The 24,174-nt window shown below is 44.0% G+C and overlaps 1 protein-coding gene across 1 annotated transcript in view; it reads left to right on the forward strand.

The window, feature by feature from the left end:
* The window catches only part of LOC137323641 (potassium voltage-gated channel subfamily H member 7-like), a 140,141-nt gene that overhangs the window by 84,137 nt on the left and 31,830 nt on the right, over nt 1-24,174 (forward strand). Inside the window, exon 6 of the mRNA XM_067987370.1 lies at nt 2,151-2,403. Coding sequence (XP_067843471.1) covers nt 2,151-2,403 — 253 coding nt within the window. The remainder of the gene's footprint in view (nt 1-2,150; nt 2,404-24,174) is intronic.

The raw sequence follows: 24,174 nt of genomic DNA on the forward strand, positions 1-24,174 counted from the left end.
ACTACAAATGTACTTAAAACAACTTAATATGTAAAATCACAGAGGCAAGCAAATATTTTCTTTATCCAATCATTCCACCAAGCAAAAATTGCGGAGTATGAAGATTCGATTGTTGACTGAGCAAATACTTACTTTAAATAAATGGTGCCTTTAACAAGGTGTCTCTAAACTGCTCGCAGTGTATTTACATTAGGTATAGTGGGGAAAAACATTAATTTATATTTTTCACCAGGCCAATTATTGATCGTGTCAGACATGTTAAGAGCCAACATGGAAACAATTTTTTGTCCTGAAAACAAAAGCTGTTCTTAAACAAAGAGATTGGTAACAGAAACGCATAATGGTTCCAGCAGCTGAGAGTCATTTTTAGCCACTAACAATCTTCCTTTAGCGAAGAAAATATATTATTATAATATTTCAGATTGTAGCTGCCTCTGAAATTACATTATCTCACCCAATGTTTCAGTCAGTATACGGTACTGTATAGCAATGTGATATTAAACAATTTTGAAAATGAGTGAAAATGGGTACAAACAAAACCAAAGACAAAAAGAAGAGAGATCAAGGTTCCACAAAGAGATTGCAAATGTAACTTGGCAACAAAAAAAATCTTTCAGGAAGGCTGCAGACTAGATAGGAAGAGATTAAAGAATGAATGCAAAGGTTGCAGCTGTTGACATGGAAACACAGCACTAGTACTATTTATAACTTGGTGTATAGGGGCATTTACACAAGCTGGCTGGGAGTTTGTGGTGAATTTGTATTCAGTTTAGTACTGCCTAGTTTTTTTCTCCATAAGCAAGCTTTTCTGCATTGCACAGAACTGAATACTAACTGTATTAATGTTTTTAGAATTCAGTAGATGATATGAAATCCCAGTAAATAAACTGCATTTGAAACCTAACGTTCTACATCATACAGCATCATTGTATACAGCTAGGACCATTGGGAAAGAGTTATAAGGATAAATTTTCCACTTTTGTGCTCAGTGCCACACCAGACACGTATATGGTGAGATTACATACCTTTCCCCAACCTGTCATTTTCTGCCCATTAGAAAATATATCCTATTGTATTTAAAATTCAATTTCTAAACTTTGTTAGTATTAAATTCAAATTGAAAGCACTGTGGTACAGTCATTGTAAATTTGTGTAAGGGCAGTATTCTTTTGCATGGCACATGCTGTTATTTAGCCTATTGGCCATTACCCATAGATCTGTTGCTCCTGGTGAACTACGTCTATAATGAATAAAATCTGTTCAGTGATAAAGGATACACTTTGTGCCATCTGGTGGCTGAACAGCATTAAACAAAAATCCAGAACTAATTTTTTTTATTATTGTGGCTGTTTACCAAACTGTTAAAATGGGAAAACAGAAGCATTTTTAGCAAATTCTTCAGCATGGATTCACTCTGCAGTGTGGGAACTGTTTAAAATATATTTATGATTTTCAAAAGTAAAGGAAGTTAAACTTTCTAAATTATACTACTCCTCGTGTTGATATTTTAAGTTCAAAATAGTAAGATGACTTTACTCTATCCTTTCTGTTAATCAACATAAATATACACATATCATAAATTACATTTGCACAGATCTCTTTTTAACACAACTCTGATAGCGATTTAATTCCAAAAAAAATTCAGGTCAGCTCTGCTATTAATGTTTTTATAGGTCCTGAAGCATTTCTTTAAGATGGTTTAACTTATTAGTAAAAAAAAAGACTATTTCGATTATCTGGTATGATGCCTAGATCTGAGTTAAAATGCAGCCTAGTGTATGAGGACAGAAAGGATACTGTTTGTTTTACAGATGGTATAGGGAAACTTATATCAGATCTGCCCAACAGCCCACAGTCTGAACAGCGCATAATTTCAGCACTGGTATCTGGAATTTCGTTTTTTTTTAGGTAAGGCCTATTACCAAAATGAATGCTCAAATTATTCAAGATTCCTATTTCACATTTGGAATAAAGTATAGATATGGAAACACCACAGAATTTTCTAATAGCTGCAGCAGTTGCTTAGAATTCTACGATGAAAAGTGTAGCTTAGAATGCCACTTTTATGATCACATTTGAGGATACAATTCTTTGACTAGAATTAAAGACTGTGTCCATTTGTTATTTCTAATGTATAATTTTTCCACTAGGTCCTCAAGGGGTTTCCTGAATGTCTACAGGCAGACATATGTCTCCATCTCAACCAGGCATTGCTTCAGAACTGCAAGGCATTCAAAGGAGCCAGTAAGGGCTGCCTACGAGCTCTAGCCATGAAGTTTAAAACCACACATGCTCCACCCGGTGACACATTGGTTCACGGTGGGGATATCCTCACTGCACTCTATTTCATCTCTAGGGGTTCCATAGAAATCCTAAAGGACAACATTGTAGTAGCAATCCTTGGTAAGTGAACAAGAAATATAAAGAATCAATAAGCTTTTTAGAATTTGCATGGCTTTAAGAATGGTATTCTCCAACTTTCCATTAGCTGATAGGAAGCACTAATGCTGGAAGTATGTCTGTAAAATAACAAAGATATTAGACATTTTACTTAAGCTCTTATAGCAAATTTACAATATCCCAATGTGCTGTAGACATAGAAAAAAAATCAAGTAACTTGGATCTTTTTGTCTATCTTAATCAAAGGTTATTAATTCATTTTTTTTATATTGTGGGTGATGTGGGCATCGCTGGCAATACCAGCATTCATTGCCCATCCCTAATTGCCCTGAGAAGGTGGTGATACAACTAACTAGCCTTACTAAGTCACTTCAGAGTCAACCATATTGATGTGAGACTGGAGGTCACATATGGGCCAGACCGGGTAAGGTCAGCAGGTTTCCTTCCCTATAGAACATTAACGAGCCAGTTGGGTTTTTACAACAATCCAATACCTTCATAGTTACTTTTACTGATACCTGCTTTGTATTTTAGATTTTTAAAACTGAATTCAAATTCTCAAACTGTCCTGTGGGATTTGAATTTACACTGTCTGGATTATTAGTCCAGCCTCTGGATTGCTAGTCCAATAACATAACCACTAAGCTACTGTACCCCATTTGTGCATTCACAATCTGAGCCTTCTACATATTGACTTTGTGAAGTGTTGATGGGAAATTTCCTTTAGGCTAGCTAGAGACAGATTATTTGTCGTATGTTACTTATTAACGCCTAAACTTTTCTTTTGTTGGTTGTAAGATCATTTATTGTATAACATTTCTGGCTCCTCTGTGAGATGATGTCATAAGCAACTAAACATAAATATAAAACATAAATACTACAGTGACCTTAATAACATGTACACTAATGTACCGGGAATTAGCTGAAATAAAAACAGAAAATGCTGGAAATAAACAGCAGGTCAGTCAGTATCTGTTCTGGTACATTACAGGTTTGTAACCCTTCATCAGAAATAATGTCATTGGAGGTCTCTTCAAATCCACAGGAAGCAAATTATCCATAGTTTTAAAGCTAGATACAATACATTGTGTATCTTCACCATGTTTGATTGTGACTTATGTAGATAAAAGAAATACATTTTCTAACTTGTATCTAACACAAAGCAAGCAATATGCAGAGCAGCATTGTGTACTGCTAAATAATCTTACCTTTATCCTTCAAAGAGTGGTTTCTGCTTTTTTAAAAATTAGTTTCAATCCTCTTTGTTTTAAGTAAGTTTCGTCTCCAAAAGTAGATATTAAAGAAATCTACATAAAAGGTTGGCAGTACTCAAAGTAGAAAAGTCACCCGGTCCAGTTGGGATGCATCCTACGTCACTGAGGGAAGTAAGGGTGGAAATTGCGGAGGCTCTTGAAACAATCTTCCAATCCTCCTTAAATGTAGAGATGGTGCCGGAGGACTGGAGGATTGCAAATATTACATCCCTGTTCTAAAAAGGGATAAACCTGGCAATTACAGGCCAGTCAGCCTAACGTCGGTGATAGGGAAACTTTTAGAGACAATAATGCGGGACAAAATAAATTGGCATTTGGAAAAGTATGGGCTAATAAATGAAAGTCAGCACGAATTTGTTAAAGGAAAATTGTGTTTGACTAACTTGATTGAGTTCTTTGAGGAAGTAATGGAGAGGGTTGGTGAGGGTAGTGTGGTTAATGTGTATATGGACTTTCAAAAGGTATTTGATAAAGTACCATAGAATAGACTTGTTAGCAAAATTAAAGCCCGTAGGATTGCAGGTTAGATGCTGAGAGATTGTTTCCCCTGGCTAGAGAGTCTAGAACTAGGGGGCATAATCGCAGGATATGGGTAGGCCATTCAAGTCTGAGATGAGGAGGAATTTCTTCACGCAAAGGTTTGTGAACATTTGGAATTCTCTACCCCAGAGGGCTGTGGATGCTGAGTCATTGAGTATATTCAAGGCTGAGATAGCTACATGAGCATGTCAGAGGCTGGGTATTCTGCGGCGAGTGACTCACCTCCTGACTCCCCAAAGCCTTTCCACCATCTACAAGGCACAAGTCAGGAGTGTGATGGAATACTCTCCACTTGCCTGGATGAGTGCAGATCCAACAACACTCAAGAAGCTCGACACCATCCAGGACAAAGCAGCCCGATTGATTGGCACCCCATCCACCACCCTAAACATTCACTCCCTTCACCACCGGCGCACAGTGGCTGCAGTGTGTACCATCCACAGGATGCACTGCAGCAACTCGCCAAGTACGAGAGATGAAAGGATAGTATGCTAACCCACTGCACCACCCCATTTCTAACATTACTGATTTTGAATCCAGAGAATGACAACATTTCAGCAGGGATGAAGGGCATTGAACTACCCATTAGGCTTGTATCTTTGCGAGCTCCCAAACATAACTAAGCACTCTAACCCCATTTCCCTTGATGTTTTTGTTCTTCAATTATTTATTTATTTCCCTCTTAAAGGTTATGATTGGCTTGAATTCAATAACGACTTGTGATAATATTCCATATTGTAGTAACTCTTTGCATTAAAAAAAATCATTCTAGCCTCTGCTTTAAACTTCGAGTACTAATCCTAAATGTATGCACACTTGTTACCAATTCCATGACAATTGGAAATAATCTTTTACTATTTAACCTCTCAAACACTGAAAACTACTGATTTCCCCTTCCCTCTTAACTTTCTCTGCTCAAGTGAATAAAGCCCTTATCATAACCACACTCTCTCACCCCCAATATCATCCTAGTGATAGGATGCACATTGTGCTTTTTCGATGGCTTCAATATCCTTTCTATAATGCGGTGTCCAAAACTGGACACAGTACTTAAACTGTGATCTGGCCAAAGTCTTGTACTGATTCATCAACATTAGAACCACTGAACCATAGAAAAGATACAGCACAGAAGGGGGCCATTCGGCCCATCGTGTCCACGCCGGCTCGAAGAACAACCAGGTACCCATTCTAATCCCACCTTCCAGCACCCGGTCTGTAGCCCTGCAGCTTTCAGCACTTTAGGTGCAGGTCCAGGTATGTTTTAAAAGAGTTGAGGGTCCCTGCCTCTACCACCAATTCAGGCAGCGAATTCCATACACCCACCACCCTCTGGGTAAAAAAGTTTTTCCTCATGTCCCCCCTAATTCTTCCGCCAATCAGCTTAAATCTATGTCCTCTAGTTCTTGAACTCTCCACTAGGGGAAACAGGTACTTCCTGTCTACTCTATCTCGGCCCCTCATAATTTTGTACACCTCAATCAAGTCTCCCCTCAGCCTCCTCTGCTCCAAGGAAAACAACCCCAGCCTATCCAATCTCTCCCCATAGCTGCAATTTTCAAGCCCGAGCAACATTCTTGTAAATCTTCTCTGCACTCTCTCCAGAGCAATTACGTCCTTCCTGTAATGTGGTGACCAGAACTGTGCACAATACTCCAGCTGTGGCCTTACCTGCATTTTATACAGTTCCATCATTACATCCCTGCTTTTGTATTCTATACCTCGGCTAATAACGGAGAGCATTCCGTATGTCTTCTTCACAACCTTATCTACCTGTACTGCCACCTTCAGGGACCTGTGCACATGCACTCCAAGGTCTCTCACTTCCTCTACCCCTCTCAATATATTCCCGTTTACTGCGGATTCCCTTTTACTATTTGCCCTCCCAAGTGCATTACCTCACACTTCTCCGGGTTGAACTCCATTTGCCATTTTTCCGCCCACTCCACCAACCCATTGATATCTTCTTGGAGTCTACAGCTATCCTCTTCGCTATCAACTACACGGTCAATTTTTGTATCGTCTCCAAATTTGCCAATCATGCCCCCTACATCCAAGTCCAAATCATTAATATATACCACAAACCGCAAGGGACCCAACAACAAGCCCTGTGGCACACCACTGGAAACAGATTTCCATTCGCAAAGACATCCATCGACTTTTACCCTTTGTTTCCTGTTACTGAGTCAATTTTGGATCCAATTCGCCACATTTCCCTGTATCCCATGGGCTTTTACCTTTCTGACCAGTCTGCTATGTGGACCTTGTCAAATGCCTTACTAAAATCCATGTAGACAACATCCACTGCACTACCCTCATCAATCCTCCTTGTCACTTCCTCAAAGAATTCAATCACATTTGTAAGGCATGACCTTCCCTGAACAAATCCATGCTGACTATCCCTGATTAAACCATGCCTTTCCAAGTGACAGTTTATCCTAGCTCTCAGTATTGATTCTAATAGTTTGCCCATAAACGAAGTAATACTGACCGGCCTATAATTGTTCGGCCTTTCCCTCGTACCCTTTTTAAACAATGGTACTACGTTTGCAGTCTTCCAGTCCTCCAGTACCTCCCCTGTATCTAGTGAGGATTGGAAAATGATCCTCAGAGCATCCGCTATTTCCTCCCTGGCTTCCTTTAATAGCCTAAGAAACAATCCATCCGACCCTGGTGACTTATCAACTTTCAAGGATTCCAGTCCCTCTAGTACTTCCTCTCTCGTTCTGTTTACCTTATCCAATATTTCACACCTCTCCTCTTTAACTACTAAGTCCGGGTTACCCCTTTCCTTTGTGAATACGGAGACAAAATATTCATTTAAAACCCTACCCACATTCTCTGCTTCTACACACAAGTTACCCTTATCCCTGATAGGTCCCACCTGTTCCTTGGCTATCCTCTTGTTCTTAATGTACTGAGAAAACATCTTTGGTTTTCTTTAATCTTACTAGCTAATATTTTTTCATTCCCTCTCTTTGCTCTCCTCATTTCCTTTTTTATGTCATCCCTGTACTTTTTATACTCCTCTAGGCTTTCTGCAGTATTTAGTTTTCTGTGACAGTCATGAGCTTTCTTTTTCTGCTTTATCTTACCCCGTATACTACTAGACAACCAGGGGGCTCTAGATTTGGCAGTGCCACCCTTTTTCTTTGAGGGGACGTGTCTGCATTGTACCCATAGAATTTCACTTTTTAGTGCCTCCCACTGGCTTGCCTCTGATTTCTCCTCAAGGAGTTGTGTCCAGTCCACTTCTGCCAAATCACCTCTTAGTTCTGTAAAATTTGCCTTCCCCCCAATTTTAAAATGTTTACTCCTGATTTAACTCTGTCCTTTTCCATAATAATGCTAAAATTAACTGAATTGTGGTCACTATCCCCAATATGGTCACCCACTGTCACTTGCCCATCTTCATTTCCCAGGACTAAATCTAGAATTGCATCCCTTCTTGTTGGGCTTGTCACGTACTGGCTAAAAAAGTTCTCCTGGACACCGATCAAGAATTTTGCACCCTCACACTGTTTGAGGGCAATAATAGTAGGGGACTTCAACTACCCAGTTGATGTTAGGGTAGTTGAAGTCCCCTACTATTATTGCCCTCTTATTTTTGCACTCAGAAATTGCCTACATATTTGTTCTTCTATCTCCCTTTCGCTATTCGGGGGTCTTTCGTACACTCCTAGTAGTGAGACTGCTCCTTTTTTATTTCTTAGCTCAACCCATATGGCCTTGATTGATGATCCATTTAGCAGATCATCCCTTCTCACAACTTTATTTGATTCTTTAACCAATAATGCTACCCCTCCTTTTTTATCACCCACTCTATCCTGCCTGAAAACTCTATATCCAGAGATATTGAGCTGCCAATTATCCCCCTCTTTAAGCCAGGTTTCCGTTATAGCAATGATATCATGCTGCCATGTGTCTATCTGTGCCCTTAGCTCATCTGTTTTGTTTTTACTACTCCTTGCATTGAAGTATATACCCTTTAACCCCTTCAAATTCCTGTGCTGAACACTATTTAACCTTTGCTTCTTTTGCCTTTCTGAGTCGCTAACTACATCACTAACTGTTTTTCTACTTCCCGTTTCCTGGTCTGAGTTTGTCCTACCTGTACCTGCCCTTTGGTTCCCATCCCCCTGCCATACTAGTTTAAACCCTCCCCAACAGAACTAGTAAATGCCCCTGCGAGGATATTGGTCCCGGTTCTGCTTGGGTACAACCTGTCCAGCTTGTACAGGTCCCGCCTTTCCCAGAATCGGTCCCAATGCCTCAGGAATTTAAACCCCTCCCTCCTACACCATCTCTCAAGTCACGCATTCATCTGGTCTATTCTCCTATTTCTGCTCTCACTAGCAAGTGACACTGGGAGTAATCCTGAGATTACTACCGTGGAGGTCCTGCTTTATTATTGCTTTTGTATTTTATACATATTCTACATATTTCAACATATAAAATCCAGATCCCATTTGCCCCTTATAGCCTAGAAATTGCAGTCCGTGTTAGCCTTTACACCGATGGCAAAGGTGCGATAACAATCAGCAATGTCGAGAGTGTGATATAACTCTCGCTTACTGTTTGCTTTCTGCCTGTTCTGAAATTGCTGTGGAAACATTGAGGGTGGTGTACACAGGAAGAAGCTTCGTCAAAGAGATAGGCCAGAAGGAGGGTCTTTAAGGATGAGAGCAAGGTGAAGAGGTTTAAGAAGAGAATGCCAAGGCTTAGGGCCTAGGCAGCTAAAGGCAAGGCAGCCAATGATAGGGCAAAGGAAGAGGGGTGTGTAAGAGGCCAGAGTTGGAGGAATGCCGAGTTCTTGGAGGGTTGTAGGGCTGGAGGAGGTTACAGAGATAGGGAGAGGCGAGGCCATGGAGGGATTTGAACACCAGGATAAGAATTTTAAATTTGAGGCATTAGTATACCGAAAGCCAATGTAGATCAGCAAGCATAGGAGCATAGGGGAGATGCTTGAACAGGACTTGGTGCAGGTTAGAATACGGGCAGCAGGGTTTTGGGTGAGCTCAAGTTTATGGAGCGTGGAAAATGGGAGGCCGGCCAGGAGAACATTGAATAGATGAGTCTGGAGGTAACAAAAGCAATGTTGAGGTTTTCAGCAGCAGATGGGCTGAGGCAGGGGCAGTAGCAGGTGATGTTTCAGTGGTAGAAGTAAACGGTCTTTATGATAGAGAGGATATATGGTCGGAAGCTCAGCTCAGGGTCAAATAGGATGCCAAGGTTGCGAACAGTCTGGTTCAGCCTAAGACAGTGGCCAGGGAGGTGATGGAATCAATGGCAAGGGAACAGAGTTTGTGGCAGGTGCAGAAGACAATGGTTTCAGTCTTCTCAATGTTTAATTGCAAAAATTGTGGCTCATCCAGGACTGGATATCAGACAAGCAGTCTGACAACATAAAGGCAGTGGAGGGGTCGAGAGAAGGTGGCGGTGAGGTAGAGTACTGACATGGCACTTTCTTATTGATGGAGGTTAAAGTCACTTATTTGGTGTTGACTTATTCACTCAGCTGATGATTATTGGCATGCTTATATGGGCAAAGAAGGCTGATGTGTTGTTGCGTTATATTATGGGTAGTGGATTGAGGAAATGTCTCGTTATGGAAAGTGGACAAGAAGGAGGTACGATTGTGGTGTCAAATGTAACCTGTGTTACACATGAGAAGACTTCAGTGATGAGATGCGCTCAGAAGCTCCGTGTAGCAGTCATTGAAGATTTGTTTGAGTGCAGGTCATCGTAATGCTCTCGTAGTTGTGAAGCAATGGAGCCAGGGCCTCCTTGCCAGCAACATCAAAGTCTGGCCCTTCTTGAATGGCGAAGTTGTGAAGGATGCAGCAAGTTCGAACTATTTGTGACATACGATCTTCATCATGCTGAAGAGCCCCTTCCTGACCTGTCCAAGCAGCACCAACATGCCTTTAAGATCTCAATGGTCCTCTCGATGACCGCTTTTGTATAGGCATGTGCCTCAGCATAGTGCTATTGTTTGGGCCACTCTTACTGGGGTTATTATCCATGGGAGCAGAGGGTAGGTTTTGTCACCCAGAAGCCATCTGCGGATGTGATTTTTTTCCCTGAAGAGGTGTCGACAACACCTTCCATCACTTTGCTGATGATTGAGAGTAGACTGATGGGGCGGTAATTGGCTGGATTGGATTTATCCTGCTTTTTGTGGACAGGACATACCTGGGCAATTTTCCACATTGTCGGGTAGATGCCAGTGTTGTAGCTGTACTGGAACAGTTTGGCTAGAGGTGCAGCTAGCTCTGGAGCACAAGTCTTCAGTACAACATGTTGTCGGGGCCCATAGCCTTTGCTGTATCCAGTGCACTCGGACATTTCTTGATATCACATGGAGTGAATCAAATTGGCTGAACACTGGCTGCTGTGAATATCGGGAGGAGGCCGAGATGGATCATCCACTCGGCACTTCTGGCTGAAGATGGTTGCAAACGCTTCAGCCTTGTCTTTTGCACTCACGTGCTGGACTCCGCCATCATTGAGAATGGGGATGTTTGCAGAGCCTCCTCTTCCCGTTAGTTGTTTAATTGTCCACCACCATTCATGACTGGATGTGGCAGGACTGCAGAGCTTTGATCTGATCCGTTGGTTGTGGAATCGCTTAGCTCTGTCTATAGCATGTTGCTTCCCCTGTTTAGCATGCATGTAGTCCTGAGTTGTAGCTTCACCAGGTTGGCACCTCATTTTTAGGTACGCCTGGTGCTGCTCCTGGTATGCTCTTCTACACTCCTCATTGAACCAGGGTTGATCCCCTGGCTTGTTGGTAATGGTAGAGTGAGGAATATGCCGGGCCATGAGGTTACAGATTGTGCTGGAATACAATTCTGCTGCTGCTGATGGCCCACAGCGCCTCATGGATGCCCAGTTTTGAGCTGCTAGATCTGTTCTGAATCTATCCCATTTAGCACGGTGGTAGTGCCACACAACACGTTGGATGGTATCCTCAGTGCGAAGATGGGACTTCGTCTCCACGAGGACTGTGCGGTGGTCACTCCAACCAATACTGTCATGGACAGATGCATTTGCGACAGATAGATTGGTGAGGATGATGTCAAGTAAGTTTTTCCCTCGTGTTGGTTCGCTCACCACCTACCGCAGGCCCAGTCTGGCAGCTATGTCCTTCAGGACTCGACCAGCTCGGTCAGTAGTGGTGCTCCCGAGCCACGCTTGGTGATGGACATTGAAGTCCCCCACCCAGAGTACATTTTGTGCCCTTGCTACCTCCAAGTGGTGTTCAACATGGAGGAGGACTGATTCATCAGCTGACGGAGGGCGGTAGGTGGTAATCAGCAGGAGGTTTCCTTGTCCATGTTTAACCTGATGCCATGAGATTTCATGGGTCCGGAGTCAATGTTGAGGACTCCCAGGGCCATCTCCCTCCTGACTGTATATCACTGTACCGCCATCTCTGGTCAGTCTGACCTGCCGGTGGGACAGGACATACCCAGGGATGGTAATGGAAGAGTCTGGAACGTTGGCTGATAGGTATGATTCTGTGAGTATGGCTATGTCAGGCTGTTGCTTGACCAGTCTGTGGGACAGCTCTCCCAATTTTGGCACAAGTCCCCAGATGTTAGTGAGGAGGACTTTGCAGGGTCGACTGGGCTTGGTTTGTCTTTGTCGTGTCCGGTGCCTAGTGGTCCGTCCAGTTTTATTCTTATTCTGACTTCTTTTAGCGAGATTTTACAACTGAGTGGCTTGCTAGGCCATTTCACAGGGCAATTAAGAATCAACCACATTGCTGTGGGTCTGGAGTCACATATAGGCCAGACCGGGTAAGGACGGCTGGTTTCCTTCCCTAAAGGATATTAGTGAACCAGATGGGTTTTTATGACAATCCGGTAGTTTCATGGCTATCATTACTGATACTAGTATTTTAATTCCAGATTTTATTTAATTAATTGAATTTAAATTCCCCAGCTGCCATGGCGGGATTTGAATCATGACTCCGGATTACTAGTCTGGGCTTCTTGGATTACTAGTCCAGTAACATAACCACTATGCTACCGTACCCTCCAGAGTATGGCCCTTGTATGACATGTGCTGCCTTTATATTCTATGGAGGAGATAATACCCAGTGGGGTTCATCCTTCTTAAATACTGCCTGACTCTCATTTTCTCCATGATAATAGCATACAAGGGAATGTCCATAGGGAATGGAATACCTGCTCCTGAGAAGCCCTCACTACATATGAGTGGGTGGGGGCGGAATCTGCTAGTGGTTTGACCATGTGAGAAACAGTCAGAAGCATATCAAAGAATGGCAAAAAAAATGCTTTAAAAAGCATTTCCCAGCTGCAGAAATCACGATTCAAACTCTCCACACTCTTCTGTATCAGAAATTCCTTACTTCCACCTATATTAACTAATCCTTGCAGCAGCTGCGCCTTAGAAATCTCAGTCTAACTTACCCAGGATGTACGCTCATAGCATGAGTGACATCATTGTGCACATTGCATGCATACATCATCATGCAAAGTATATGGTAACATCACCAGCACGAAACATGTACCTTTTGGAATCCATGAAGAGCAGGAGAATTCAGGCTTTTGAAAGATAAAAATCAGGCAGAGAACTTTGTATCGATCCACTAAACCAGAAAAATCCAGGAATGTATCGGTGGAAAGCAGTAAAAAAAAACGATTTTAAAGGCTTCTATACTTATACCACAGAACCACATCTTTAGGTTTGTATTATGCCTATGTGCAAATTCCTGAAAGCCCTGGCCAAGACCCCCATAAAATTTCCACCTGTATTATTTTCAGCCCCCTTATCAAGGAGGCTGATCGTGCTGCAGGTACGAAACAAATATAAGCAACAGCTTCGAAGCGAGCTGGTGCTGGCTTTTCTGCCCTCTTCTGGCAGCAGCCCAATATGCACCTATAGTGGTGTGGCCACCCACCTGGTTTATTTAAAGGAGGTGATTCCTCCTAACTGCAGATATTTCAACAGGGTCAGAAGCAGAGACGATGAACAGATTTAAACACAAGGATTAGAATTTTAAATTTGAGGCATTTAACTGAAGGACAGGAGGTCAGCGAGGACAAGAGTGATGGGTGAGCAGAACTTGGCGTAAGACAGGATACAGGCAGCAGAGTTTTGGATAAACTGAGATTCACAGAGGGTGGAGGATGGGAAAACGGCCAGGAAAACATTGGAATAATTGAGTCTAGATAAAAGTTTCAACAGCAAATGGGTTGAGGCAAATGGGTTCCTTTAGGGAAGGAAACCTGCCATCCTTACCCAGTCTGGCCTGTATGTGACTCCAGACCCACAGCAATGTGGTTGATAATTAATCGCCCTCTGAAATGGCCTGGCAAGCTACTCAGTTGTACAATCTCGCTACAGAAAGTCACAATAAGAATAAAACTGGACGGACCGCTAGGCACCGGACATGACAAAGGCAAACCAAGCCCAGTCGACCCTGCAAAGTCCTCCTCAATAACATCTGGGGACTTGTGCCAAAATAGGGAGAGCTGTCCCACAGACTAGTCAAGCAACAGCCTGACATAGTCATACTCACAGAATCATACCTTTCCGCCAACGTCCCAGACTCGTCCATCACCATCCCTGGGTATGTCCTGTCCCACCGGCAGGACAGACTCACCAGAGGTGGCAGTACAGTGATATACAGTCAGGAGGGAGTGGCCCTGGGAGTCCTCAACATTGACTCCGGACCTCATGAAATCTCATGGCATCAGGTCAAACATGGGCAAGGAAACCTCCTGCTGATTACCACCTACCATCCTCTCTCAGCTGATGAATCAGTCCTCCTCCATGTTGAACACCACTTGGAGAAGCACTGAGGGTAGCAAGGGCACAGAATGTATTCTGGGTGGGAGATTTCATTGTTCATCAACAAGAGTGGCTCGGTAGCACCAATGCTGATCGAGCTGGCCGAGTCCTGAAGGAAATAGCTGCCAGACTGGGCCAGCAGCAGGCGGTGAGAGAACCAACACGAGGGAAAAACCTACTTGACCTCGCTCTCACCAATCCATGTGTCGCAGATGCATCTGTCCATGATAGTATTGGTAGGAGTGACCACCCCACAGTCCTTATGGAGACGGAGTCCCGTCTTCACACTGAGGACACCATCCAACATGTTGTATGGCACTACCACCGTGCTAAATGGGGCAGATTCAGAACCAATCTAGCAGCTCAAAACTGGGCATCCATGAGGCACTGTGGGCCATCAGCAGCAGCAGAATTGTATTCCAGCACAATCTGCAACCTGATGGCCCGGCATATTCCTCACTCTACCATTACCAACAAGCCAGGGGATCAACCCTGGTTCAATGAGGAGTGTAGAAGAGCATGCCAAGAGCAGCACCAGGTGTACCTAAAAATGAGGTGCCAACCTGGTGAAGCTACAACTCAGGACTACATGCATGCTAAACAGTGGAAGCAACGTGCTCTAGACAGAGCTAAGCGATTCCACAACCAAGGAATCAGATCAAAGCTCTCAGTCCTGCCACATCCAGTCGTGAATGGTGGTGAACAATTAAATAACTAACGCGAGGAGAAGGCTCCGTGAACATCCCCATCCTCAATAATGGCAGAGTCCAGCACGTGAGTGCAAAAGACAAAGCTGAAGCATTCGCAACCATTGTCAGCCAGAAGTGCCGAGTGGATGATCCATCTTGGCTTAATCCCGATAGCCCCACTATCACAGAAGCCAGTCTTCAGCCAATTCGATTCACTCCACGTGATATCAAGAAATGGCTGAGTGCACTGGATACAGCAAAGGCTATGGGCCCCGACAACATCCCAGCTATAGTGCTGAAGACTTGTGCTCCAGAATTAGCCGCGCCTCTAGCCAAGCTGTTTCAGTACAGCTATAACAGTGGTATCTACCCGACAATGTGGAAAATTGCCCAGGTATGTGCTGTCCACAAAAAGTAGGACAAATCCAATCCAGCCAATTACTGCCCCATCAGTCTACTCTCAATCATCAGCAAAGTGAAGAAAGGTGTCGTCAACAGTGCCATCAAGCAGCACTTACTCACCAATAACCTGCTCACCGATGCTCAGTTTGGGTTCTGCCAGGACCACTTGGCTCCAGACCTCATTACAGCCTTGGTCCAAACATGGACAAAAGAGCTGAATTTCAGAGGTGAGGTGAGAGTGACTGCCCTTGACATCAAGGCAGCATTTGACCGAGTTCGGCACCAAGGAACCCTAGTAAAATTGAAGTCAATGAGAATCAGGGGGAAATCTCTCCAGTGGCTGGAGTCATACCTAGCACAAAGGAAGATGGTAGTGGTTGTTGGAGGCCAATCATCTCAGCCTCAGGACATTGCTGCAGGAGTTCCTCAGGGCAGTGTCCTAGGCCCAACCATCTTCAGCTGCTTCATCAATGACCTTCCCTCCATCATAAGGTCAGAAATGGGGATGTTCGCTGATGATTGCACAGTGTTCAGTACCATTTGCAACCCCTCCGATAATGAAGCAGTCTGTGCCCGCATGCAGCAAGACCTGGACAACATCCAGGCTTGGGCTGATAAGTGGCAAGTAACATTCGCGCCAGACCAGTGCCAGGCAATGACCATCTCCAAGAAGAGAGAGTCTGACCACTGCCTTGACATTCAGTGGCATTACCATCACCAAATCCCCCACCATCAACATCCTGGGGGTCACCATTAACCAGAAACTTAACTGGACCAGCCACATAAATACTGTGGCTACAAGAACAGGTCAGAGGCTGGGTATTCTGCAGTGAGTGACTCACCTCCTGACTCCCCAAAGCCTTTCCACCATCTACAAGGCACAAGTCAGGAGTGTGATGGAATACTCTCCACTTGCCTGGATGAGTGCAGCTCCAACAACACTCAAGAAGCTTGACATCATCCAGGACAAAACAGCCCGCTTGATTGGCACCCCATTCCACACCCTAAACATTCACTCCCTTCACCCCCAGCACACCGTGGCTGCAGTGTGTACCATCCACAGGATGAACTGCAGCAACTCGCCAAGGCTTCTTCGACAGCACCTCCCAAACTGCGACCTCTACCACCTAGAAGGACAAGGGCAGCAGTTACATGGGAACAACACCACCTGCACGTTCCCCTCCAAGTCACACACCATCCCGACTTGGAAATATATCACTGATCCTTCATCATCGCTGGGTCAAAATCCTGGAACTCCCTACCTAACAGCACTGTGGGAGAACCTTCACGACACGGACTGCAGTGGTTAAAGAAGGCAGCTCACCACCACCTTTTCAAGGGCAATTAGGGATGGGCAATAAATGCTGGCTTTGCCAGCGCCGCCCACATGCCATGAATGAATAAAAAAATAAGTCGAAGTTACAGAGGTGGAAGTAGGCAGTCTTTGAAATGGAGAGGATATGAAGAGCTGAAAACTTAGCTCAGGGTCGAATAGAATGCCGAGGTTGTGAACAGTCTGGTTCAGCGTGAGACAGTGGCTGGGCAGGAGGATTGAAATATACATACGAAAATTACGGACTGGGAAAGACCCTCTGGTCCATCCAGCCTGTCGTACACAATTGTGATGCCTTATACATCACAATATATACACATCCCACCCCACCCAAAACCATCTGTTAATCTGTCACAAGGGTACGGAATTTGTGGCAGGGGCTGAACATGACGGCTTTGGTTTTACCAATGATTAACTGGAGAAAATTGCAACTCATCCAAGGCAGGATGTCAGATAAGCAGTCTGACAGACTCAATTATTTCAGTGTTTTCCTGGCCGGTTTCCCATCCTCCACTGTCACAAAGGCAATGGAGGGGTCAAGAGAGGTGATGGAGAGGTAGAGCTGGGTGTTGTCAGCTTACATATTGATGTTGACTCCATCTCTAAGGATGATGTTGCCATGGGGCAGCATGTAGATGAGGAAGAGTGTGTGGGGGTGCAAGGATTGATATTCGGGAGCTTTGGAGGTAACAGTGCAGGGGCGAGAAGAGAAACCATTGCAGGAGATGCTTTGGCTATGATTGAAAAGGTCAGAGGGGAACTAAGCGAGGGCAATCCCACTGAGCTGGACAACGAAGGAGAGACATTGGAAGAGAATGGTGTGGTTTATCATGTCAAAGGCTACAGAGAGAACAAGGAGAGATAATGCACCATGGTCACAGTCACATTTCAGTGCTGTGGCAGGGGTAGAAATCTGAATGGACAGATTCAAACACGGAGTTGCAGGTAAGATGGTCACAGACTTTGGAGGCAACAACAAGTTCCAGGACTTTGTAAAAAAAAAAGGGAGATTAGAGATGGGGAGGTAATTTGCAAAGACAAAGGGGTCAAGGGAGGTTTGAGGATGGGGGTGATGACAACAGTTTTGAAAGGGAGGGCAGCAGTACCTGAGGATAGCAAACCATTAACAATATCAGCTAGCATTGGGACCAGGATCAGTAGTTTAGTGAGATTGGGGTCAATGAAGCAGAAGGTGGGTCATGAGGGGATTTGAGACAGATACTAGAGAAAGATGCCGGTTCAGGGCTCGAACAAGGGGAACACTTGTGAGGGGTTTGGTTTGGCTTGGTGGGGAAGGGGCAAAGCAGATACAGCTGAATGGATGGTCACAACCTTACTAAGAAAGAAGTCCATGAGCTGTTCGCACTTGGAGGTGAGGGTGCAGGGAAAGCAATTTAAGGAGACAGTTGGTAGTGGATAAAAGAATCCAGTGGTTATCTTTGCTCTCCAGGATGTTCCTGGAGTAATGACTTGTTTTGGCAGTGGAGAATGAGGCCTGATAGCACTTGATGTGGTTCAGCTTGTATTCAGGTTCAGCAATAATGGATGGCTAAACTATTTGTGCACCAGGTATGCTCAGGTCTCCACATATTGGACTTGAGGGCACGAAGATGAAGGCCATACTATGAGGAATGACCAGAGAGTAAAGGCTTTGCTGGGGACAAGGGCATTGAAGGTGGAGGTGAGGAAATGGTTAAGCAAATTGACGGCTGTAGAAGTATCGTTATGAGTGGAGGGCCAAAGGCTAAGCAGTTGGGAGTTTGAAAGTTCAGTTGTAAATGACTTGGGGGAGAATTTGTTCCAGCGATGAATGCAGAAGGAAGTGGGGTTGGAAGAAAGTAAGAAGATGTTGGGCGTGAGGGATACAAAGAAGTGATCAGAGATGGCCTTGTCAGTGAATTTTACAACAGTATTTTCTACTTTGCTGATTATTGGAGCAGATGATATAGCAGGCACACCACTCACAGAAAGTATTACCCCAGGTAGCAGGTGTACTATATCACTCATTCAAGTATGGCTGAGGAGTGCTAAGCTGAGATGTTAGACCTTCAGAGACAGTTAATCAAGTGCTACGTACTACCAGTTGCAATGAAGGTCACCACTGAGCTTATTTTTTATATTTTTACTCCAAGTACACACATACAATAACAGCAACAGCTACAATCACAACAGCTACAATAACTTGCATTTATATAGTGCCATAGCACCGTTAATGTAGAAAAATTTGCAAGGTGCTTTACAGAGGCGTAATCAATAAAATGACATCACCAGGGATCAGCCAATTTGTTGGGTTGACTTTTGGACATCTGACACTATTTTTTGGCACAATGAAAGAATGGCAAATTACAAGAGCAGAATAATTTTATTTAGTGAATGAATGTATGTGGTGTTTGAGTGCCATGCAGTGAGAGCATTCAATGTATTTTCCTGTTGTGTTTGCCCCTGTCGTGTACCTCTGTGCATTGGTTATGGATGTGTCATACCCCTAAGTGTTCCCTTACCTGAGGGAGTATCAATGGTAGATGATTGCTGAACCAACTGGCCTATAATTCAAAAGGCCTTCTACCTGCATTTATAATTATCTCTTGAGTATCTGCATTGGGAGCAGGAGTGCCCTGTGCTGAACTTGCTGGGGGCTCATTGCTTTCTGAGGGAAATCCTCATAATTTACATACTGAAAATGAATTTAGTACTATGGAATTGTAGATATGCAATGATCTTAAAACTTTTGTGTGTGGGGGGGGAGGAACCTCTTGCAAATATTGACACACTCCCAGGACCCCCTGTCCTAACTTCTGAAAGTCAGTGTCCGTTACCTAAAGGAAAATTTCACTGCAGAATTGTTTTTTTAAAATAAGTATATAACATAAAAATAACATACTATTAAGTGAAACAAATACAGAAAAATACAAAAATCTGATGTATAGAAATCTGACAACCACAGGGACACCTGGGATCCCGTCACAGGCCGCAATTTTGAAACCTATGGATTTTAGTATGAATAGCAACCAAATGTTTCCTGTCAAATAGATATGTTAACATAAGATGAATATCACACAATCCATATCATTAGATTTATATTACCAAAGTTACATTGAGATTTGGGAGTCTTTCAATTAATTGATATCTGTAAACTTTGTTTGCCTAAAGAATGATTGAATAGGCAGATAACTGAACACCTAATGTCCAAAAACTGTTCAACAACTCAACTTATAGCTAAATGCCGTGCCTCTTAAAGAAGTACTTTATACTTGTCAGCAAAGATGTATTGTAACACTTTCTTGCAGTTTAACCTTTAGGCGCAGGTGCTGTATTATATAATTAAAGCAACATTCATCAAACTGCGATATTACTTGCCTCTCCAGGTTATTGACAAATCCTTTGTATAATTAGATTATTTTTCAATGTCTGGCTGATATTGAGCAGGTGTTCAAAGCTAAATCTTACTAAAACTACTCATTTTTCACTGGATAAATGGCCTTCAGAGTAAATGTTGACATAATGGGGCTACTCAGCAGTAAATCCATTATAAACCTTTGCAGCTCTTGGTTTTTTCTAAATATTTCTGAAGGCCAGGAATACTCCTTCTCTATAACAACATATAAATTCTCTTCTTTTTCATGTCATTTGGACAACTTACCTAAATTGTTATATCATTTGAACCAAGATTCATTTAAGCTCAGCTTTCCCAGAGAGGTGGTTAATGTTCATTTGTTGTTCAGAAACACTTGCTGTTAAAACACTTAGTGATCTGGAATTCTCGCCCTCACTAATTTTAGTGAAGAAGTAGATATGTAGACAGTGGTGAGATTTTTGATGGTAGCACCTATGGACTGTTTGGTGCGGCTCTGAACAGCCTTATCTCTCTGGAAATTAATTAACCCTAGACAAGGAAAAAGCCACTTTGTACTTGTTAATGCCGTATAAAATACCAATCATTGGAAACTCGAGCACAATTACGCACCATTCATGGCTCTTCAAAAAGTGAGTGTTTAATACCAGTTCAGACCTAGTGTTAGCTTAATGAATGGGAAGATATAGGAGTAGAGGCAGAGGGAGTGGAGGAGCTCATAGGTCCAGTCTGTTGGCTAAAACTGGGATTAGTTCAGCTGCTAGCAAGGAATCTCACCTGTCAGCAGCACACATTGCAAATCTATACACGCGCTGCCCAAGATTTTCCAACTGTGGCAGTTATATGTCCATTATCGTGTAATATTTCGAAAGAGGGACTATTTATTATTACCGTGATTCTCCAAAGAATACAGTATAAGATAGATTTTCCTCTTTGGTCAACCACTGCATGGCCAACAGGTAGAATACACTTGAGGTGCACTGCACCAGTAAAGGGAAAAGAGCACTCAGCTTTCCTGCCCTGGATCATTTGTGTGGGCCTTGCACTGGGATTTGGAAGGAAAAGCAAGGGCAGGGCTGCAGGTCTTTCAAGTCTACAATTACGCTCACAGCTGCCTGCTTTGGGGCCTCCTGGCTGATGCTGGAGGCAGCAAGGAGATGGCATCATGGCCAGAGGATTGGCCTGGGGGGAGAATCCCAAAAATATTTGAAAATATGTTTCTCACTGCCCATCCTCAGGAATCCTGCAGACCACCCAGACTGTGGGGATCGCAGACAATAGGCGAGCAATGATGTCGGTGAGGAAGCAGTGAGAAGGCCATAAGATCTAGCCAAGGATCAGTTTCAATAAAATTTGGAGGTGTAACAAGACTTGCACTGGCCATCAATGCAGCCACCAAATTGGTGGCATTTTGTTTGCTGTAAAATGCAGCCTGCTGTGAATTGAGTATGCTAGGTTACATGTCCAATTTTGTGACCTACACTCAAAGGTAGTGAGGCTCCATTCTTCCAGCAGTGCCTCACAAAATTGGGGCTTATATATAAATAAGGGATAAATTCTCCCATATCCTATCTAAGCAACTTTCCTGGTCACAAAATTCTTCTAGTTGCAAAATTTGTGACTATTTAATGATAGGAAAAAGGTAAAGGTGGTGGGGTAACTCAGTTAATAAAGGATGAAATTGGTATAATAGTCAGAAATGATCTTGGCTCAGAAGATCAAGATGTCGAATCAATTTGCGTGGAGGTAAGAAATAGCATGGGAAAGAAATCACTGGTGGGAGTAGAATATAAGCCCCCTAACAGTAGCTACACTATAGGGCAAAATATAAATCAGGAAATAAGGGGGGTTTGTAAAAAAGGTAATGCAATAATCATGGGCGATTTTAACTTTCACATAGATTGGACAAATCAAATTGGCAAAAGTAGCCCTCAGGAGGAGTTCATAGAGTGTACTCGGGACTGTTTCTTAGACCAAATATGTCGGGGAACCAACCAGGGAACAGGCCATTTTGGATCTGGTAATGGGTAATGAAACAGGATTAATTAATGATCTCAAAGTAAAGGATCCCTTGGGAAGCAGTGATCATAACACGATAGAATTTCACATCCAGTTTGAGAGCAAGGATCTTGGGTCTGAAACTACTTATTAAACTTAAATAAGGGCAATTACAAAGGATTGAGGGCGAAAGTGGACTGGGTAAACAAATTAGATTGGATAATGGTGGATAAGCAGTGGCAAACATTTAAAAAGATATTTTATGACTCACAACAAAAATATATCCCTGTGAGGAGGAAAGACTCCAGAAAAAGGGTGAACCAATCATGGCTAACTAAGGAAGTCAAGGATGGTATCAGGTTAAAAGAAAAAGCATACAACGTGGCAAAGATTACTGGTAAGCCCGAAGAATGGGAAAACTTTAAAAGCCAGCAAAGGATGACTAAAAGAATAATAAAGAGGGAGAAAATAGATTATGAGAGTAAACTAGCAAGAAATATAAAAACTGACAGTAAATGCTTCTACAAGTATATGAAAAGGAAGATGGTAGCTAAATTAAACATTGGTCCCTTAGAGAATGATACTGGGGAAATAATAATGGAAAACAAGGAAATGGCAGAGGAATTGAACGGATATTTTGTAACGGTCTTCACAGTAGAAGACACTAATAACATACCAATAATAGTAGATCATTAAAAGGCAAAGGGGAGGGAGGAACTAAAACCAATCACTATCACTTGAGAAAAAGTACTCGGTAAACTAATGGGTCTAAAGGCTGACGAGCCCCCTGGACCTGATGACTTGCATCCAAGGGTCTTAAAGGAAGTGGCTTTAGAGATAGTGGATGCATTGGTTGTAATTTTCCAGAATTCACTAGATTCTGGAAAGGTCCCAGCGGATTGGAAAACCGCAAATGTAACACCCCTATTCAAGAAGGGAGTGACAGAAAGCAGGTAACTATAGATCAGTCAAATCGTCAAACACCCTTGTGCATTCCCTTTGTGCGCACAAAACCTTCGTCTTGCGTTTACAGGAACCCCTACATGGTGCTACCCCTGTGGCTTCAGCAGAGGTAGTGGCAGGTTGCTCTTGTCCATGCCCTGACCGATTAGATGTTCTACGTGGACGCCCTCTGGGTTTCGGTGCCCGTGAGGGCCCCTCCAAAGACTGCTCCACCTGCACCTGTGCAGGGGCAGACTCGGCCACCTGGAGAGGGGGCAGCATTGTGGGTACTGGTTGAGAGGGGGGCAACGGGTGAGATGTGGGAGCGCTTTGAGTGGCGTCCCCACTTCCATGTCCCCTTTCACCATCATCCCTCTCCTGGCCCAGGCCCACATCTCTCCTTCCACCCTGCTGGACGACAGTTTGGAGGGCTTGTGTGAGGCCTTGGACGGCCACCTGTAAAGAATCTGTCAGCCTGTTTAAGGCGGCAGAATGTTGCTCACCCTGAATCCGAAAGGCCATTATCAGGGCCTGAATGGACTCATTGTTGAGCTGTGCTTGTGCCTGTGCTAGCCTTTCCTCCACCGAAGACATTCCCGCACCTACTCGCGACACTATCGCAGCGATGCCTTCACGTCCCTGTGGCACTATCTCGGAGATACCCTCCTGTACCTGTGCCACCATTCCCCTCATGCAGGAGTTGGACTCCTCCATCCTCTGCGCGATTGTGGAGAGTGCGCGTGGCACCTGGACCAGCATCTCGGCAATGTGCTGCTGCCCCTTGATGACTCTCCTTTTCACGGCTGGCCCCCAGGGTTCAGCATCTGGGTCCAGCTGAGCAGAGCCTGGAGAAGAGTGCTCCCACCGACGCGGACTCGCCACGGCTGCCCCTGCCACCAGGGTCCTCTTGTGCTCACATGTGCGTGGTGACTCATCATGTGCAAGCCCAACTAAGCGAGGACGGGGACCCAACGAGGTGTGTATATCTGCGCTGGTGGATGCATGGCTCGGATGTGACGATGGGCCCTCAGAGGCCGGCAGGTCCTCTGAGGAATCGCCCTCCGCGGTCACACCGCTCACAGATGGGCCTGCAAGAGAACAGAAAGCAATATTAAGCATGTGGACAGATGTTGAGGTGCTGCAGATTCCAAGTGATGCTAAGATCATTCGCTATCATGAGGGCTGAGTGTTAGCTTTCTGTCACCAGCCGCTTGTGCAATCCCAGCCTCTGCATCCGCCACGGACAGGCACTCCAGCGTGTGGCTGATCTCCAATGCCTGCTGCTCTGCGTCTGTTAGTGCCCGCTGGTGTGGCGGGCCCCCTCCGGTCCTTGCCCTCTCCCGGGTGTTCTGGCATCTCTTCTCCTATCAAGGCAAAACACAAAGGCGTGATTGAGTGATGGTCGCATGGTGACCCGCTGCA

The sequence above is a fragment of the Heptranchias perlo genome, chromosome 7, assembly GCF_035084215.1.
Source record: "Heptranchias perlo isolate sHepPer1 chromosome 7, sHepPer1.hap1, whole genome shotgun sequence".
In the NCBI taxonomy this organism is placed as follows: Eukaryota; Metazoa; Chordata; class Chondrichthyes; order Hexanchiformes; family Hexanchidae; genus Heptranchias; species Heptranchias perlo.